We start from the raw sequence: 19493 nt of genomic DNA on the forward strand, positions 1-19493 counted from the left end.
AACACGCCTCTCCGGTAAGCGGATGTTGTCGAACATTTTTAGCAGGCAGAAGCAGGCTCACCCAAAGGGGAAAGTAGCAACAGAAGACGGCTAATTTGACCTCCAGTGTTTTTACCCCACCTCAACTGGCTTTCAACATAACGCCACCAATGTCGTCATTTCACCGCATGGAATATTTTTTAATGACTTCACCGTGACATTTTTGTTTGCCGTGTTCGCGGCGAGTTAGCATACCGGCTAGCGACAAGCTAACTGGGCTAATTCAACTATGGCAAGTGCGGGACTCTTTGGACTGGGATGACGAAACCAGTTCGTCAAGGTCTGGCAATTATTAACATTTAGGGTCTACTGGTAGGTTTTTGACGGTTAAAAGCGTTATGGAGAACTCCTTGGCAAGGACTACAGTTATTTGCCCTCATCTAATAAATGGGGACTGGGCCTTTTGAACGTTACTAGAAAGTCAACATTTGCTTTCGCGTGTGTGTGCAGCAAGTGGTGACACTGGATTTTAATTGCGTCCCAGGCTAGTTGACACCACCAGGTATTAAATAATTTATTCAATTGCAAAATTAAAAAACAAATCCATGTATTTGGGTTGCGTGACACACATCCTGCTTCCAGTAGATCCGGATGACAGCATGGAAAAGTCAACAACTGTTACGTGTAACCATTGATATGGCACTTATACAACTTTCTCAGTCATTTACTGACAAGGGAGATGGCGTGCGAGTGGCTAAGGCTCGCTGTGTGGTAGTTACAGTTTCTAGTTGGTATTCTAACAAAATGCCAAGAGACTAATCGAGAGTGAAATTGTATACATTGCTGCACATCTTGCCAAGATGCCATCGACACTGTTTGTCTTGATGCTGCCGGCGGCGTTATGGAGCCTGGGACTTGCCATGTCACGGGATGAGAAGCTCAAGTTGAGGTGAGTGGAAGAAAAAGTTGGATTTAATCATGATTAAAATCAACAATGGTCCCTAAAGTTGCTCATGTCTTCCTCCAAAAGGGATCAAGTGGTCGAGATGTTCGACCACGCGTACCAGAATTACATGGTAAGTCATCGCTTTTAATTTCTTCAATGGACTTGTCAGATGAGTGCACACTTAACGAGTTATTGAGTATTTTCCCAAGGACCATGCTTACCCAGCCGACGAGCTGATGCCGCTAACATGCAGAGGAAGAGTGCGTGGACTGGAACCCAGTCGTGGCGATGTGGACGATGCGCTCGGAAAGTAAGAACTGTTTGGGCTACAGTTTTTTAAAAATGTCGTATGCTGTTTCGTTTTTTGCTAAGTTAATGCTTATGTCTTGTAGGTTCTCGTTGACCCTGATTGACACTCTGGATACTCTTGTGGTGAGTAGCAGTTTTATGTTTCTGTGGGATCAAATTGCAGATAAATGAATTCACACTTCCAAAATGATCATCTGCTCGCCAGCTTTTGAACAAGACGGTGGAGTTTGAGGCTGCGGTCAGGAGAGTCCTGAAAGACGTCAGGTTGGATAACGATATTGTGGTGTCGGTGTTTGAAACCAACATTCGAGTTCTGGGGTAAGGAAAATAATCCCTTTAGAGTACTTTTTTTTTTTTTATATATATACAGAGGTGCATCACATTAACGCTTTCAAAACAGAACTTATTGAGAGCATTCTGACTGATCTTTAAAGGCTCACAGCTTGTGTTGTATGTAAATAAATAAACTACCCAAATCACCCTTTTGGACCCACAAAAAGCAGAAAATGAGATTTTTATGAAAAAAATGTATTTTAATGTTGCATTTCTGACATTTACTGATTTCATCCAAAATACATCTAATGCTGCCATCTGCTGGCCATAGTTAGTTTTCACATTCACAGCTAAATAAATGATCAAACTTCTCCTGCACTCATTCTAAAGAAAAAAAAAACAGTTCAATGAGAAAATTGAGAAGTTATGGTACTCCTGTCAATTTGACCTTGCATTAATATTATTGTTTTTTATTTATGCTGTTCAGGGGTCTCTTGGGCGCTCACTCCATGGCTGTGATGCTGAAGGAAGAAGGACAGCACATGCGTTGGTACCAAGACGAGCTACTGCACATGGCCAAAGACCTGGGCCTCCGACTGCTGCCGGCATTCAACACCAGCAGTGGCCTTCCTTACCCCAGGGTGGGATCTAAAACTGGGCCATATGAGAAGAGACAACACTTTGAGGTGCCCCAGATATTTAAATTGCGTTTTCACAGGTGAACTTGAAGTACGGTGTCAGGGGGCCTGAGACACGGACGGGCACAGAAACCGACACCTGTACGGCATGCGCGGGAACCATCATCCTGGAATTTGCTGCCTTAAGTCGCTTCACCGGGGATCCAGTTTTTGAGGTTCGACCCATGGCAACATAAAAATACTCCCAGGAACATATTCTTTATCCTCACGTTTGCAGGCTCATGCCCGGAGAGCCCTGGACTTTCTTTGGGAGAAGAGGCAGAGGAACAGCAATCTGGTGGGAACCACCATCAACATCCACTCAGGAGAGTGGGTCCGCCGGGGTGAGAGGAGCACAGGGTGGTAGATGAGGTGGGAAGTAGCAGGTGGCAGAAGGAGGATGAGAAATGGGGAAGATTAGATTGCGCCAAGGGCGGAGGAGTTGGGAGTGTTTGTTTGTGCGATGACTCACCTGAAGATGGCCGCACGCTTTGTTTCTAGACAGCGGAGTTGGAGCAGGAATTGACTCATACTATGAATACCTCCTCAAGGCCTACGTTCTTCTGGGAGATGACCAGTTTCTTCAGCGCTTCAATATTGTGAGCACGCACGACACACACAAACTGCTCATTTACTCTGATGCCGAGCAACCTGATAGCAAACGGGATAAATCAATGATTTCGATTGGTTCTACTTTGGGGTAGTTATTTTTCACGAAGCCATTTCCTTCACGGTTTGTGTGATTTGTTCCTTCTTTTGGGGTTTGAAAATAAAACTGTATTCTGGTTTTACTTAGCACTATGCATCCATAATGAAGTACATAAGCCAGCCCCCCTTGCTGTTGGACGTGCACATCCACAAACCGCTGCTTCCCGCTCGCACCTGGATGGACTCTCTGCTGGCTTTCTTCCCTGGTCTGCAGGTCAGATCTGATCATGTGGAATTTTTTTTCTTTTATTTCTTACTACATGATTGTTTCCTCTGTTGACTTTCCAGGTGTTGAAGGGAGACATCCGTCCAGCCATTGAGACTCATGAAATGTTGTATCAAGTCACCAAGAAACACAACTTCCTCCCCGAGGTAACCCGTCCGACCGACCGACTTCAATGTCGGGTTACGTACAAGCTGGGGTTTTCCCAAAACTTGATCCACATGAACGCAAACGAGACAAACTGGTGTGTCTTCTTTATTGCAAAGTTTAAATCAAGTGTTTTATTTTCCTGTATGTGCCCCCCCAGGCCTTCACTACAGATTTCAGGGTACACTGGGCCCAGCATCCTCTGAGGCCAGAGTTTGCCGAGAGCACCTATTTCCTTTACAAGGTAAAAAAAAAAAAATCAATGCAGATGTCTCATTACCAAGTTCTTACTATTTTTTGTAATTTGTGACATTTGACTAAAATGCTACACAAAAGTAAAACCTATACGTGAAGGTTATCATGGAACTTGTATGGAATAAGGACAAAAAAATTAAGGCTAAAATTCTCTCACTCCAGGCCACAGGAGACCCGTACTATCTCGAAGCGGGTCGTACCATCATGGACAACCTCAACCGCTTTGCCCGGGTCCCGTGCGGTTTCGCTGCCATGAAGGACGTGCGGACCGGCAGCCACGAGGACCGGTGAGAATTGGATTTGTAGGGCATTTTAAACAGAACACCAAACTGTTGGTGATGCCAGATTTAGTACAAATGGTGTCACTATCATGAAGATGCAGATGACAATTTCTCCTCAGAATGGACTCTTTCTTCCTGGCCGAGATGTTCAAGTACCTTTTCCTACTTTTTGCTGACCCGGAGGACCTCCGCTTCGACGTGGAGGACTACATCTTCACCACCGAAGCACATCTGCTGCCTCTGTCGCTCTCCACAACGCCTCACGTTTCATCCGTCCCCCCGAACAGAACGGTAATGACTCACGTGGGTCTTAGCGAGACACATTTAAACGCATCGCTTTGTAACCCGAGGCCATGTTGTCCAGATACCTCAGTCGAAGCAGGAACTGGACGATTCCAACTTCGACTGGACCTGCCCCAACACGCGTCTCATGTTCCCCGACCCGGCCTTCCCACGTAACCTGAGGGAACCCATCCGGAGCGCCGTGGACAAGAGCTGCCCGCGGCCCGCCGCTTACAGGTTGCTCATTCGTGGCTGCAATTGAGTGGGTCGTCCCGATAGAACCTCACTCGTTTGTTCCTCCATCCAGGGAGCCCGGCATGGGAGCCCCTCCTCTGAGAGCTCAGGACTTCATGGCCAACAACCCGGAACATCTGGAGCTGCTGAGGAGGATGGGCGTCAGCCTCATCCACTTGAAGGATGGCAGGGTGCAGCTGGTGCAGCATGCCACGCAGGTACGCAAAAGAAATGCTCTCACGTGAATCGTGTTCCGGTAGTCGTGACTCAGTCTCGACTAAAGGATAAGGATGAGTCAAAATAATGATGTCATTCGAATTCCTTCATGAACCGGCATGGCGACATTTTCACTTTCGTAATCCATCCAAGAACAAAGAACGGTTAATAATAAAATTGGCGGATTGTACGTCAAGGTACGGCCGTCCGGTTTGTTGACTCACTCGTGCTGACGTCACCTCTTCCCACGTAGGCGGTGAGTCCCATCGCAGCGGAGGATGGCGTCCGCTTCATGCAGGAGATGATGGAGCTCTCCAGCCAGCAGCAGAAGGAGCAGCTGCCTCCCCGAGCCATCCAGATCATCTCGCATCCCTTCTTCGGCCGCGTGGTGCTGACCGCCGGCCCGGCGCAGTTCGGCACCGACTTGTCCAAAAGCTCCGCGGGGGTGAGCTGAAGCACAGACATCAGATATACGTCCAACTAAAGCACACGTTAAGATAAATAAACTCGTGTGCGCAGGTCCGAGGCTTTGTCACCGTTGCCCAGCCGTACAGCGGCTGCGAGGAGATCACCAACAGCGAGATGGTGCGGGGCCACATCGCTCTGCTGCAGAGGGGCCAGTGCATGTTTGCCGAGAAGGCGCGGCACATCCAGAAGGCCGGCGCCATCGGCGGCATCGTCGTCGGTGAGCGCAATGAGAAAAATGAACCTGCTGATGTGATTAGCCGCCGATTAAACGGATTACCTGCAAGACAGACGGTCAGATAAGTCGCGCGTGATGAGCCGTTAATTGGGTTTCTCCTCCGCTGGGCTTGGCCACGATTATTTTCCGCCGCAACAACACCACACTTGATTCTGAATTCTGTTTTTATGAGTCGTAAAATAACCCACCCCCAAGAAATATATTTGATTAAATAATTGGTGGAAGAATTTGAAAATGGAGGTTGTAATTGCCTATAGATGCCACACGGTGGCAGCAAAGCACTGCAAAAGAGACCGCTATTCCACTTTGGTTTCATTGATTCCCGGTTGCCATTGACAACAAAGGCAATTAGCAAAGCAGCATGCATCAAAGATGTGAACGACCATGAACCCATTATGTCGAGGAGATCATTTACATTTTACGCAAAGATATTCAGAATGCAACAAAAAGTCCCATTTTTTTTGTCAGACGACAGCGTGGGAAGCAGCAGCGACACGGCGCCGCTCTTCCAGATGGCCGGTGACGGCCGCAACACGGACGACATCACTCTGCCCCTCCTCTTCGTCTTCTACAAGGAGGGCAACATCCTGCTGGAGGCGCTGAAGGAGTACAGCGAGGTGGAGGTGCTGCTGAGCGACAAAGCCCGAGACAGAGGTGAGCGCGGCCCTTTTGTTTGTTTGCGTGCGCGCCATCGCTGCCCTTTATCACGCCTAACCAATTTGCTTCGTGAATTAAAGATGAGGCTCGGCCGTTCCCGGCACGTTTGACTCACTCCCAAGCCACATCAGTTTATCAATCTGAGCCTACACGTACCTCCTCCCCTCTTCTCGCTCATTTGCCTTCTCCTCTCTTCCCCCTCTCATTTTGCGGGCAAACAGCTGCCATATTCAAAGGTAAACCTCTTCCCGGAAGTCTGTTTGAGGGCAGTAAGTAACCCTTTCTGCTTTTCTATCTGCTTCCCCCGCTCACGTCTTCTCGTTTTTACAGTACAGTGAACCCCGAGATTCATTACAAACACCATCTGCATAGGATTAATATTACTTTGGATTCACTAACTCCGACTCTGTATGTTCAAATGTCCTTTTTACTGCCCACTAGTGGCCAAGGTGTGTCATGATCTGTCAGAAGGAGCTACACAATGTCCATGGCACTGATGCAAAAGAAATTAGTCGATTCAATTATTACTGATGAAAATCGTTAATAGAGCAGCAGGCCGAAGGATTAAACGGAATATTCCAGGGGTTCGCCGTAATGTTATTTCCTCCGCCGCCGGCACCAGCGCCACACCACCCTCTCCTCAGCCTTCCCACACATTTCCATTTGTGTTATCTGTGATTTTCCCTCCTGGCTCCACTCCTCTTTTCTTATGCCTCCTTTTGTTTGTTTCTCACTAAACACTAGTTTGCAAGTCTGGACACAGTGGCAAAACTGGGCATCATTACAACAGTAGCAAAAAAAAGTAGAGATTTTCATTGTAGCTGAATCGGATTGACTTTTTTTTTTTTTAAATTTTCTGTTGACTCGAACAACCTGTTTACAAAGAAAAGGAGGTTCGTCATGACCTTCCGTTTCTAGTTCAGTGTCTATTTATGGAAAGCACACTTCAGGAGGAATAGTAAGTAACCCTGCCAGAATGCTCGCGCAACTTTTCGGCTTCCTTTCGGCTGAGAGGGGGAGAAAAATTCCATCCTGTGACTCATCACGGGCGGGCATCACGCCGCTCCGAGCTGGCAGCGTCTTTGTGAAGTGTGCTCTATTTTTGCGCATCTCACATCCTTTTTTTTTCGTCTGCGCCCACCGCTCGCCTTCCTTTTCAGGCGCCGACGTCCAACAGGCGGAGGAGGACTTCCAAACCGAGGCCACCGCGCCGACGGGATCCGAGTCGGAGGTGACTGCGGAAGATCAAGGCGCCGCTCCGGCGGAAGGTGAGGACGTCGGGTCGGCGGAGGACGTCGGGTCAACGGAGGACGTCAGGTCGGCGGAGGCTGACGTGCCGAAAGCGGACTCCGGGGAGGATGAGGAGCGTAGGGATGACGCGGACGGCGCCGGCCAATCTGTGGACCAGCTACTGGCTGACTGGCGGGACGACTTGGAGGCTTTCCGGCAGATGGAGAAAGACGAGCTTTGACGCTCCCGTCAAACGGTGACCCGACGCCGTCGGCGCGCCCGCGGTCTCATCGGCGGACCGCACGCAGTCCCAAAGCGAGCCTGGCCCGCCCCGAGCGGACCACGACGGAGACCTCTTAACCCTGCTTGATGACAGCAAGGGTTGCAAAATTGCGGGAATTTGAAAAGTTGGAAACTCCCCATTCAATGAGGGGTTTGCGGTTTTGAAATCGCAAACAAGATTTTAATGTAGTTCGTTTCCAAAGTTCCCATGGACTGCCACGTGAAAATCTTTTCAATCTTACCTCACAGACATTTCGTGACCATAACTGATTACTATCAAATGAACAGATTTTGTATTTTGTGTATACGACCAGTGTTTCCCAACTAAGGCACTTCTCTCTCAAAGTTCAGAATATCCAGCTTTTGGGTCAAATAAGTTAATTGTATATTCTAATATCTAGTGGAAGAGTATTTGATTGTTAGGCCTGCCACTATGTGTTGCTGGCGTGGACGGATGCAGAAGGTAAATTCATTTGCTTACGTAATCAAATCTCTGGTTGGAATTGGTTCATTTCCCTCAACGTGGTTGGGAATCATTGATCTCCATCTTTACCAATCAGTGAGTTTTGTCACTGCGTTTTATTCTCTGAGAATTAAGGAAAAAGGAGGGGCAGGTTCTATAGAAATCAACAGTTTTTTATTTGTTTAATGTAACTAACATCCGATCCGTGGTGGAGGTCATTATTTGCGCTGGTGTCTATGCATTGCAGACTTTTTGTAAAAAAAGAAAAAAAAACGCTGAGCGTCTTTCATTCATCAGTGGATCTTTATTATTTAATTAAAATTTTATTTGAATTTCTCGCGCAATATGAAGTGTTTGGGAAAGGTCGAAAACTCTGTCATTGGGTGCTTAATGAGAAACCAAACATCATTTCACCTCGTCAATTCACTACTCACAAAAAGTCTGCCTGAAAATCTATCCAAATGAATCTAAAATGTGCAAGACCGTGTACAGGTCAACATGATGACATTTTCTGTGCTTATTGACTGAACTAACGCAAAAAGGTGTTTGCTCGTAACTGTTCAAGCCACAGCAACGTGTCAAGCCTGTATTTGCTACCCTACGGTGTGAAACTATGAAAATGATATGAGCAGAAAGAATATGAGAAACAACACTGATGAGTAACTGAATAAAACGTGAGACTTTCGAGGATCATCTTGTTTCATTATGCATGAGAAATGGCAATAATTGCAATTTTAAGGGTTTACAGTGGGGAAAAAAGTGCAGGAAAAGTTGTGCAAAGCAAGTGACTGTCACATCTTGATTGAAATCGGCTGCCTATTAAATGATTAATGTTGTATACATTATAAATACACGACCTTTAAAGGCGTGAGGAGTTGGAGGGGGGTAATAGCTCATCTTGTTGGATTACTTTCACTGCTGGGAGAGGAACAAGTACTCACTCGTGTACTTTAGATGTAGATACTGGTACCTTTAGTCAACTCACAAAGAAGTATAGCTAATTTACATTAAAAAAATGCCCTAATTACAGAAATCAAATATTTACATAATGGGGGGGGGCGATCCAATACAAAACAAATAAATTAAAAAATATAAATAAATACTGGACACAAAAAAAAATCCGCGATTATGCTGGAGTCCAACTACAAATGTACTTTACTTCGTTAGAGTAACGAAGTATTTACTGCTCAGGAAGTGGGCTGGCCTCCGTCTCGTCTCGCGCTGTGATTGGTCACTTTGCTCCGCGGCAAGATGGCTGCGTTGGCGCCCTCACTCAATAGCGGCATCCTGCTGGAATGACGCAAGCCGCACACTTCGCCTTCAGTCCTCCGGAGACTCGCAGTCACATACCCGCCCGCCCGTCCGACCCACCGCCGCTGCCGAGCCCGGAAGAAAACGGAGCGGCCTCACCTCCCCTCCAAGCCTGGACTAAACGGAACCGGCGCCTCTTGCCTCGTAAGTACTTTTGTTTGCCTCCATGCGCTTCCCTCCTGGTTGTTGTTTCTTTCCGCACGCCGGCCGGGGTTGTGTGCTTGTCGAGTTCCAACCGCGGAGCACTTGAAACCGCTTCGTGTGTTGTCGACACTCCTCCACCCTCCACTCCCTCCCCGCTTCGCGAGGCCCCTCAGCCGGGGAGCAGCACTCAACAGATGGAAGGAAGCCACAGTGCTGCCAGCCTACGGTTCAGTGGAAACCAATTGCTGCACTACGTCAGCCTTTACGGAGCCAAGTCGTTTAGTCGTATTTTACATTAAAAAATCTGAAAACTGGCACCCAAAAAGTTTTAATTCACAAGTTTTATTCGGACCAAGTTACATAATTATGAAGTGGTGGCTGATGATGGTGGAAAAAAAAAATTGCGACCCTCTTAATGCAAGCTGGATCAAAAACTGCGACCAGGTTTTGCAGCTCAGTAAAGTCCAGAATCTTGTGCACGCTTTCTCTGAGACTGCTGGCCAACTTTGCTGCCACATCAGTCCCTCCAAATGATTATCTTCTGTTAAATGGATTGTAACTACGTTGAGCTGAGTGATATCTCCTCTGATGAGTGATGTCACAATGCAGAGTTTAGCTGTCTGGCGTGGTTCATGACTGCACCCGGGGGGCCCACCAGAGCGGTCAGGTGTGACAAGGTGGTCTAAAGGCAAACCCCCCGAAGTCAGCGTAACGTGATCCCGCAGGCTTGGGTGTCTTCTCTGCCCTTCAGCTGGCCTCAGCAGCTCAGAACAATAAAAAAAAAAGCTGCATTCAACCGCATTGTCGTCTTGTTGCGGCGCCCATGAGGATGCCGCGGGTTCAGAGTTCATAAACTGTCCTTCCGGATCTTGCGTCTTCTCTATCGTGATTCCCAGGTGTGGTGTTGGGAATGAGCCAAATTCCTGAAAAGTCCAAAATGCTTTCGCACGCTTCTCCAAATAACTTGACTGTAAAACTGACACGTCAATCAAAATGGTCTTCATTGCACTCAGCCGTGGTTGCTGCATTCGTCACGCCATGAGAACTCCTTGCAACCTGCCGTCTTTTTCTTTAGAAACTTTTACCGAATATGACTCACTATTAATTTGTATCGAAAACAATAACGCCGCGATGAGACGTGAAACGGAGCGCTGGGGCGAGATGGAACCTTCCCCGAGGCGGCGGCGGCGGGCTTGCCAATTAACTCCCAGATTGATTCATTTCCTTCAAATGAGATCATTTTCAATGAATATTAATGGCTGGCTGCTTGGTTTGTCTTTTGCTTTGGAGTTGCCAGCAGCTGCCGAGAGAAAGCGGAAAACGCATGCGACCTTGTGACACAGCCAGTTGAAATTCTATTCAAGGTAATAAATAGAACATTTGGTATATTGAAAAAACGATCAATTAACTATTAAAAATGATCAAGGATAAAAGATAGTATAAAAGCCGAGATATGTGTAAGCTTCTGATTCACTGCTCGTATTTTGGACACACACACACGCACACCATAATATTTACTCAAGCCAGGCAGCAAATGCTGCAGCGCTTCTCTAGTCCCACTTTAAGACCTCCATCAGCCTGACAAGCCTGGGGAGGTCGCCAACACACACACACACACACGCTTGACAGTCCCTGGGAAGTAACGAATCCCTTTTCTGTACTAGAGTCGATTTTTCCGGTACATCTACTTCAGAATGTTTTTGTCCGACATGTCTTTTCTTTCGCGTCGAAGAGTTAAGTCGGTACTTTTGTACGCTCACTCGTATCTCCTTGTGTCATCGTCTAGTTGTAAGTAGCGCGACAAGGGATGATTTGAGCGGGTGAGGGAGGGGCGGGGGTGTCGGCCGAGGTCGGCTTAGACAGGAGCTGCTCTGTTTTCCAGCGTGAAAAAAGTGCTCGCTGATTGACAGCATGGGACTTGTTGCATAGCTGTGGCATGTGCTGCAGAAGATTGTCAAGTTGTTACACACACGCGAGCACACACGCGCACTCTGGCGGCACGCCCGCTTTTTCACTACAGGCCCCCCTAAAAACCAGTCGAACTTAAATCGACGCTTTGCTGTGCGTGGAGCTCGGTAGTTCGTCATAAAGGCGAGTCGCTGAATTGTTTTTGTCGCGTGTTAAATATCGATTGTGAACTGCACGAGCCAGACAAATGTGACTTACGGAAGTTTGTTTCCAAAGCAAATGTAAGGGGCCCTTAGATACGTTCCCTGGGGTGCTCCATCCATCTGTGATTTTTGTTTGTTTACATTTCTTTTGGGAGTATGTTATGACATACTGGTAGCGTTTCATGTTAAGTGTTTGTGAGATATCTCAGGATTTTTGGCTGTTGTCCTCAAAGCGGGCCAGGTCACAATGTCTGGCGTTAAAAACGATTTGTCAGTGTGGGGACAGAGGCATGAATTGAATGCTTTGTTGATCTTTTGGAAGGTGTCATCTGCTGTCAGCAGTTGTGTTTTGCAAGCCCTCAGAGCTCACATGGAGGTCTCATGGAGAAAAACTTTCTCGGCGTGTGGTTTTACGAGTCCGGCGTCAAGAGAATCAAATAAAATGAGGCAATTAAATTAAAATATGACGGAAGAGAACTTGTGATCTTATGAAAATGTTTTGGAAGAATCAAAAATGATCATGTGCTGGACAAAAAATAGTTAAATGGTGAAAAAGAACTTTCCCATAACCCCGTAATTAAGTTCTTGTATCGCCTACCCCACAAAAAAGCCGATGTGAAAGTGTGAGAAGTTGTCACTTCTCCATCCAGGAGAAGGTGCAGGCGTGAGCCAGTTTTGAAAAAGGGGGCCTTCCACCCCGCTCACGTTTCCTGCTCGTCTTCCTCTTCTTGTTCGCTTGGTCCCAGCCCGTTTTTCAGGCTCGGTGCCTCGGGCGTCTGCGGAACCTTCCGGCTCGCTCGCTGCTCCTCTACACCTCCTTATGCAACTCGTCTCTCCCTCTCTCTCCCTCGCTCGTTCCTCCTTAAACAAACGAGGCCTGTTCACACCAGGTCACCACCCAAAGTCCACGTAGGCAGGACCAGGAGAGGGGCAATCTGGAGGGCTGCGCCGTTGTCAGAATGACTTTTTGTCCCAGGGTGTGTTTTTGCTGCCGTTTGAAAGCCAGCTTGATCGCTCCCGGTCTGGCAACCTGCTTGATGACATCATGACTAATGAGTAAGGCTGCCGAGCGAGATTACACAGAACATCTGGAGTTGCGTTTCATTGTCGAGATGGGATCATGTCAGAGCGGCGTGTGTGTGATTTGGCAAAAGTGCAAAGGTGCGTTTCTCAAATGTGGTTTTTCATTAATTATTAAAGTGCGTTGTCGTGACAAGTTGTCAGAGAGTACGCGGAGCAAAACGGCAATGCTAAGCTAACAGTAACTTGAGATTTTGAGACTTCTTCTGCCTCTGTTTTAGTAATAGCTAGCCTGTTGCTCCTCCCCGCCGCGCATAACCCGAATTAGAGCGGCCTGCCTCGCAGATTCACGCAGCCTAGCATTATCCCACACTCGCAACAAAAGCTCTAGGGCTGCCGCCGTGCTATTTTTAGCACGCCGCTACTCACAAATTGATGTTTCAATACGCGCAAATGAGAGGCCTTGGTTCGTACGCTACCTCAACCTTGTGAAGCGGTCTACTTTATGAAAGCCAGGCTCTGTAACTCGATGGACTTTTGCACTCTTCCTTTATGAGGCCCTTGATGACTGTGGTGGGACGTAAACAAGTACAAATTTGCTTTGAAATTAATATTTCCTTATTAAAACAATACATAGCATTTTTGCCCAACTCATACTGTACAAGAAATTTTAATTTTTTCCCCAGTTATCACTTAATTCAGCATTTTCGGTGTACGCATTTCCCAATGTTAGCATGGGTATCTACCTAGCGCTTAAAAACGTGTTGTACTGTAATTTTGTTCTTCTCTGTAAATTAAATAAAGATTAGAATTGACACATTAAGAATAAAGTATTTTATTTTTCAGTTTAGTGCTAGCATTATGAGAACCAAGTGGTGTTGTAGCAGGAAGGCTTGCGACAAGTTGCTAAATGTCGACTTTTGTGTGCAAGCTCAGCGCAAAGCCATTCTTCCTCAGATGTCTTCATCTTGTGCCGTCGCAGTGTGATGTTTGTGTTCCTCCACAAGGCAACGGAATGCCCATCAGTCGCTGACGCTGTGAGAAGCACCAAAGCGAAAAGTGTCGCTCGTATCTCCGTTTGTTAGATGCTAGCTTAGTTAGCTAGCAAGAGGATGTAAACATTGGCGGGAACTTATTTCAAGTTTTGTCAAAGGTCATTCTTAAAAGGAACAAGAAGCAAGCTTGTTGCACGTTTCTGGACCATTTCGTGGAAGTCCAGCTCAGGTGATTCTGAAACCGATTTGAACGAGACAACAATGTGCCAGCTGACTTTGGTTTCGCGTCCTTTTGTACCCTCACACAAAGATCCCGTCGCCGCACCCTGCGCTCACCTGCCGCAGCCTGCCGTGTCTGCACAAACAACAACACACACACAGAGTACACACCCGTGTGGTGCTCACTTCAAACTCAGGAGGAGGCGTGCCAGAGAGTTCTTGATACTCTACGTTTGTTTTTCCCTCGTCTCGCCGCACTTTGCACCCATGTGTTACGAAAACATAGCAATGTACTTTGTTGTTGTTTTCCAAGTATTCAAATATGACTTGAGAAACTTTTTAATTTTTATATTTTGTAAAAAACAAAAAAAAATCTTCCAAAAATGCTGATGCCGATATAATAATGGTCCAATTTTTTTAAATGCATCCTTGTGCTGATTGTGTCGTCAGGTGAGAGTGCGATGAGGAGAGCGTTCCCAGCGTGAGGAGGCCATGGGCTGCACCTCGGCCAAGCAGGTGTCGGCCGTGCCCAACGAAGACGAGGGCCGTGGCAAGGCCTACAGCAATGGGGACCTCTTTGGCGGTCAGTTGACACACACACACTTCATTTGCGGTCCTTAATTCCTCAGCAGTGGGCCTCGTGTGCGTGCTATCCTCTGATGATCGTAGCTCCTAATCTTCTGGCTTTGTCCGTAAGTGTGGAGTCTATTGTTTCGATGCAAGGCGTGACGTGCCGAGAGGGGACGTGACCAAGCGGATATTAATTGAGTGCCGGTTAATCCCCAGAAGCTATGCCAATATGCACCTCGGGTGCTTTCGAGGTGTTTGATGGATTGGAGCTTGCTTTTTTTGTTTGCCGTGTTAAAGGCTGACACTTCCCGTTTCAACGAGGCTTCGCTGTATTTTTAAATTGCGCGTGTCTCCGCGCATGTGTTTATGACAAGTCGGCCGTCGACAGATTGCCTTGTTGTGGCTAAATGTGTTTGTGTCCCAGATATTGTCTGATGCTGTCAGATTGTAGCCACTAAACCCCTAACGACCCCCGCCGTTGCCTCCCCCCTCCCCCCCGCCTCCCTCGCTCACGCACAATAACCGGAAATGGCTGAGCTCCATTACACAAACAGCACTTGAAAAACAGCCGCACTCTCGACATGATGTGGTTTATTTGCGCCGTTGCGTGGAGGTGACGTGCCAGCTGAGTGGCCCGGAGGTCCTTCTTCTCGGCGTTTTGTTCATTATGACAATTAGTGGTACTTGTCATTTTAATTTGTTCAAATCAGTCCCAGTTGAAACCAACTGGTGTCATTAGAATCCATTCTAGACATTTAGATGTGCCTTTTTAAGGGGCGTGGCCAATGAGTGACATCATCACCCAGAGCCAGCCATCTACATGTGAGCTGTGGTCTACAGCAGCAAGTGTTTTTTTTTTTTCAAATCAAGTCATTTATTTTCAGTGCCTGCAGCATTTTCACTTCCGTTACATTTTTCTTTAATCTGCGTGAATATAAGAGAGTGAAATGACCCACTTAGACGGATCTTCAATTTGCTTTAGTGAACCAGGACATAAATTGTACACTTGCGAACACAAAGTCGACTCAGTGGACTGTGCGTGAACGTCTTTCGCTAAGTGAGACGTCAGAAAAGGTGGCCCCCTTTTATCCTCCAATGTATTCTGCGAAAACGTCCCTCCATCCTTCCCGCCGCGGGTCCAGCTTGTCGTTAGCGTGACGAAGGCTCGCACGCGGGACAGTTCGCATGGCGAGAAGTCCTTCTGCTAAATTGCTCCAACGCCAGTGGCCAGCTGTCACTTTTTGCAGCGGCCGGATCCTTCTCGAGCATCTCGCAGTGTGCGGCGGCGGTTCTGCCTACTCGTGTGCATCCTCCTCCGGCTGCAGAATATTGAATATGACATTTCACGCGGATTATCTCTATTTTTGCAACGCGGCGGACTAAATTGCTCTTAATTCCTCGGCGCGACAGGGCCCGCTCGCTGTTTGGCGTCGGCCGAGGCCTGCGTAGTGTTTTCGCGCCCGGCGCGTCTCGGCATGCTGAGACACGAGACGGCTCGCTCCCGCTTGGTTTACATTCCTCGCACAAACAGGAGCAAAGAACAAACCCTCCCCCCCTCCTCTTTCCATCTTTTAATCTCCAGCCAGCTTTCCACATAATTTCTCGCCGCCTCCCGTCATTAGTTGAGGTTGCCGTGGCAATGACGCACAAGGTGATGGACAACCATGGGATGAAGCACACGCCAATCCATCCTGAGCGGAACACGGACATGACCCCCCTCCTCACCCCCACCCTTGGGCAGAGCGAAGCAATCAGTGCAAAGTTGCACAGATGGGACGGATAAACGCTGCTGATAGCTGGCGGGGACAAAAGTGTGAAACCGATACAGAGGAGTGAGTGGAAATCACATCCGGGAGGGGTCAAACAGAGTGGGAGGTCGAGGTCACGATCACACAATGACAAATTTATTCCCAAAAAAATATCCTGCACGCGAGACGTTACGAGACGAGGCGACTGACCGATAACAGACAGTTGAGTGATGAAGGCCACGGTTACCACGGCGACCGACAGCTCAACGTCAATAAGCGCCCGACCGTTTCCATTCTACGCGACAGCTAAATCACTCCAAGTGAGGCGAGGCGCTCCGACCGCCGACGCTAGCTCCTAAGTGTTCTGCTGCATCTCGCCGCGTCACATTATTTATGATTTCGACACACTCAGCGCCACTGAGCTCATCTGCAGCGTCTTGAAGCGTTCAGGGACACATTGGGCGTGAATCTCCCGTGGCACGGCTCCCCCATTAATACCTTTCTAATCGTGCCTCATTCTATTTTCCCTCCCAGATGAGTACAAGATGAAGGCGGTGGAGGAGGTCAAGTACATGAGAGGGGAGGAAAACCGGGTAAATGTACGCAACCAGGAGAACTTGGTGAGACGCACACAAAATTCCCTTGCTAGCGTAATGTTAGCAATTGACAGGCTAGCATTCTATATATTTTTACAGTGTGTATAAAATGACTTTTATGCTCAACTGGAACTTAGTTGGGGATCTTCTCTGCCTCTTGCTCTGAATTATTCTTTTTTGTTTATAATGTAAAACCCCCTAAAAGGAAGTATTGCTTAAAAATCAGCCGTGATAAAGCGTTGGATACGTTTCATTTCCAAGTTGAGAAGCGCATGTGTGTGGCAGCCAATCAGGTGGGTCCGCCTGCCGTCCCGCTCGGCTATAAACAAGAACTAATGTAAGTCATAAATTTCGCCGGAACAGAAGCAGCCACTGTTTTATATCAGCACGCTGATACTCACTATAACGTGAAGGAAGCGCTGATCTTCTGCTCCGTGTAGGACACACTTTTGTAAAGTATAAAATGGAGGTTGGGCAGGTTTCTTTTTTTTTTTTTTTTTTCCGATCAGACAAGTCCAAATTTAGTTTTGCACCTTCAGTGTAGTAACACGTCAGATGAGATTCAGCGTTAATGAGTTCCGTGGTAGACACTTTGTGTGTGTGTTGCTGCTCCATTAGCACCTCTATTGCATTCTATGTTAGCATTATGCTAGCAGATGTTCGTTACGCTCATAAATGTCATTTGTGTGTTTCAGGAGAGAAATAACGTGCCGCAAAGGGGCAAGTTGCAGAAAGAGACGGCGGCAAATATTAAATCAAAGTAAGTGGACGAAGGAGTTCCGGTTTTTGCACGATGAGAGGAGCCGTTAACGTGACGAAGCTCGCTCAGAGTCGGACGCTTTATATCACCCGCATGCGCATTTGGTAGTTTACGAAGACGAAATCAAATTTTACCCGATGAATGGGTACGGTGATTGATTTGAAAAATGCACGGCCACCTCCTTCCGCATCAGCGCTGTTGACACACACCGACCGAGCTGCTTTCTTTTTCTGCACAACGGCGTCATGGAAAAAAAAAATGCTGAGTCGTCCGTCCTCTTCATCAAGGACGGTCAAAAGTGTTTCGCTATTTTTAGTTGTCATATCGTAGCTTTCTTGTCTATCTGACGTTGTGTCGGCTAATATTTTTGCTAGACGGATATTTAAATTCTTTCCAGGCTGAGCTGTTCTCACACTGTATCGAGGAATTGCGTGTGTGCGTAGCGGGGAGCTCGCCTCGCAGGGGGGGGGGGGTGCCTAATGGAAAATTCTCATGATGTATTTGTTGCTGCCTCCTCCTCCTCCTCTTCTTGGTCCTCATCCTCCAACTTCCTCTCGTTCGCCCAGCATTCACACGTCAGACAGCCAGCAGGAATTCTTCCGGATGCTGGATGAGAAGATTGAGAAGGTGAGAGGAAGGGAGGGAGGGCTGTGATTGTTTGTCTCATGGAGAAAGAAAGTAGCGGGGGGGGTGATGACGTGCATTGGAAAGAAACGTCAATGTCTCGAGTTAATGAGGGCCATCATTAGCACTCTTTGCAGAGGATAAAGAATATCTGTAGATCTTCTGAATGTCCTTTTGAACCTAAATGAAAACAAATCTTGGTTTTATTTACCAGGGGCGAGACTACTGCTCAGAGGAGGAGGAGGAAGAAGAGGAGGCGACGACGACATAGCACAGAGGCCCCCCAGCACCAGCCCCTCCCAGACATCACACCAATTGAAACCCTCACAGTGTGTGAGTGTGTGAGGGCATGTCCAATCAGTGTTTTACGGGATACGGCGACGTAAAAGTATTTTAAGTGTCAAAAGAACATTTTTTTTTCCACCCCGGGACCCCCGAGTGCACTGACGAGTGAAAAGGACAGAGCGAACATTCCCAAATGTGGCAACCCGCAGAGGTGAAGAAGAGTTACGGAACTTTATTGATGGACAAGCCGGACAGGAAGATTTTGGGATATTTTAATAAGAGGCAGGAGTCCGCTACCTTTATTTTTTCCCCCCCACCTTTTTTTTTTGAACACTTGTAAATTATCAACATGGAGCAGATTATTGCTGCCTCATCCTCCCTCAACACACACATACAAAGTTCAACATTCAAGACACTCGCCCCCCCCCCCACACACCTTTTTTGCGTCTACACACACGCACACACTCAGGCACTGTAGCAACACAAAACTGAAGAGGGAGGATGGGGAGAATGAATAGAATGCGTGGTTGCTTCTTTCTTGTTTTGTTTACCGGAGATACCCTTGTTATATTATTTGTATATGTTTTTTCTATTAAAATAAAGAGGGCAAAGCTTTTAGCGTGCGTGTGTGTAAGAGAGTGGGAGATGTGGGAGTATGTGTGATGTGTGGGTTTTTCTTTTTCAGGCAATCCAAAAATATTTAAATGTTCCCAAACTTTTAGGCAACAATTCAGAGTTGATTCACAGTCAATCAATACCTGACTGCAAGTGGGCCTTTTTTTTTTTTTTTTTTAACAATTCCTATTGATTTTACATTCATAAATTAAGTGCTGACTCAGCCTCCTTCTCCTGGGCTTGGGCACCCTAAGGGCCCCCCATCATGTCAACGTTGATTAGCAACATTCGAAATGCGGCCAATAATAGTTGGCCTAGAATATATGTTGTAAAGCGAGAAGAGATGGCGCTTGCCTGTCCAAGAAAATGCTCTTTCCAGTAAGATGACGCAAGTAGCACAAAATCCTCGCCACCTCCTGTTTGAGTGTTTTTACATCGACCTTGTGTAAATAGTGAAAATGCAGAGGGGAAAGTCGTCGTGCAGTAAATGTCCGCCCAGTGTGCTGAAAACAGGAGCTTGTGGTCATAAGGGGCATTATTTACAGATGTGTGTGTGTGTGTGTTCTTGTTGCCCCACACAGCTGATGACTCAACAGGCGAGGGGGGGGGGGGGGGGGGGCACGCTGCCTT

At 47.3% G+C, this 19493-nt stretch overlaps 2 protein-coding genes across 5 annotated transcripts; both read left to right on the forward strand.

Moving 5' to 3' along the window:
• Window positions 1-8: 8 nt before the first annotated feature.
• edem3 (ER degradation enhancer, mannosidase alpha-like 3) lies at window positions 9-8555 on the forward strand. 2 transcript variants are annotated; one of them, XM_049716703.2, is made up of 21 exons: window positions 9-928; window positions 1010-1055; window positions 1135-1235; window positions 1318-1357; window positions 1440-1552; window positions 1995-2148; window positions 2226-2360; window positions 2423-2528; window positions 2686-2783; window positions 2981-3106; window positions 3181-3264; window positions 3423-3506; window positions 3680-3804; window positions 3918-4089; window positions 4163-4317; window positions 4388-4532; window positions 4784-4975; window positions 5050-5215; window positions 5702-5887; window positions 6112-6159; window positions 7051-8555. In XM_049716703.2, the coding sequence occupies exons 1-21, from the start codon at window positions 840-842 to the stop codon at window positions 7359-7361; spliced, it is 2676 nt and encodes an 891-aa protein (XP_049572660.1). In that variant the 5' UTR covers window positions 9-839; the 3' UTR covers window positions 7362-8555. The 2 variants fall into 2 exon arrangements, with proteins under 2 accessions (XP_049572660.1, XP_049572671.1); XM_049716714.2 differs by lacking the exon at window positions 6112-6159 and having other exon boundaries at window positions 10-928.
• Window positions 8556-9154: 599 nt separating this feature from the next.
• zgc:92140 (uncharacterized protein LOC447854 homolog) lies at window positions 9155-18866 on the forward strand. Of its 3 annotated transcripts, none has more exons than XM_049716761.2 (6): window positions 9155-9320; window positions 14116-14248; window positions 16518-16603; window positions 17275-17339; window positions 17906-17966; window positions 18178-18866. In XM_049716761.2, the coding sequence occupies exons 2-6, from the start codon at window positions 14158-14160 to the stop codon at window positions 18232-18234; spliced, it is 360 nt and encodes a 119-aa protein (XP_049572718.1). In that variant the 5' UTR covers window positions 9155-9320; window positions 14116-14157; the 3' UTR covers window positions 18235-18866. The 3 variants fall into 3 exon arrangements, with proteins under 3 accessions (XP_049572718.1, XP_049572731.1, XP_049572727.1); XM_049716774.2 differs by lacking the exon at window positions 9155-9320 and adding an exon at window positions 12214-12487; XM_049716770.2 differs by lacking the exon at window positions 9155-9320 and adding an exon at window positions 12215-12592.
• Window positions 18867-19493: the final 627 nt, after the last annotated feature.

Source organism: Syngnathus scovelli, chromosome 10, assembly GCF_024217435.2.
Source record: "Syngnathus scovelli strain Florida chromosome 10, RoL_Ssco_1.2, whole genome shotgun sequence".
Taxonomy (NCBI): Eukaryota; Metazoa; Chordata; class Actinopteri; order Syngnathiformes; family Syngnathidae; genus Syngnathus; species Syngnathus scovelli.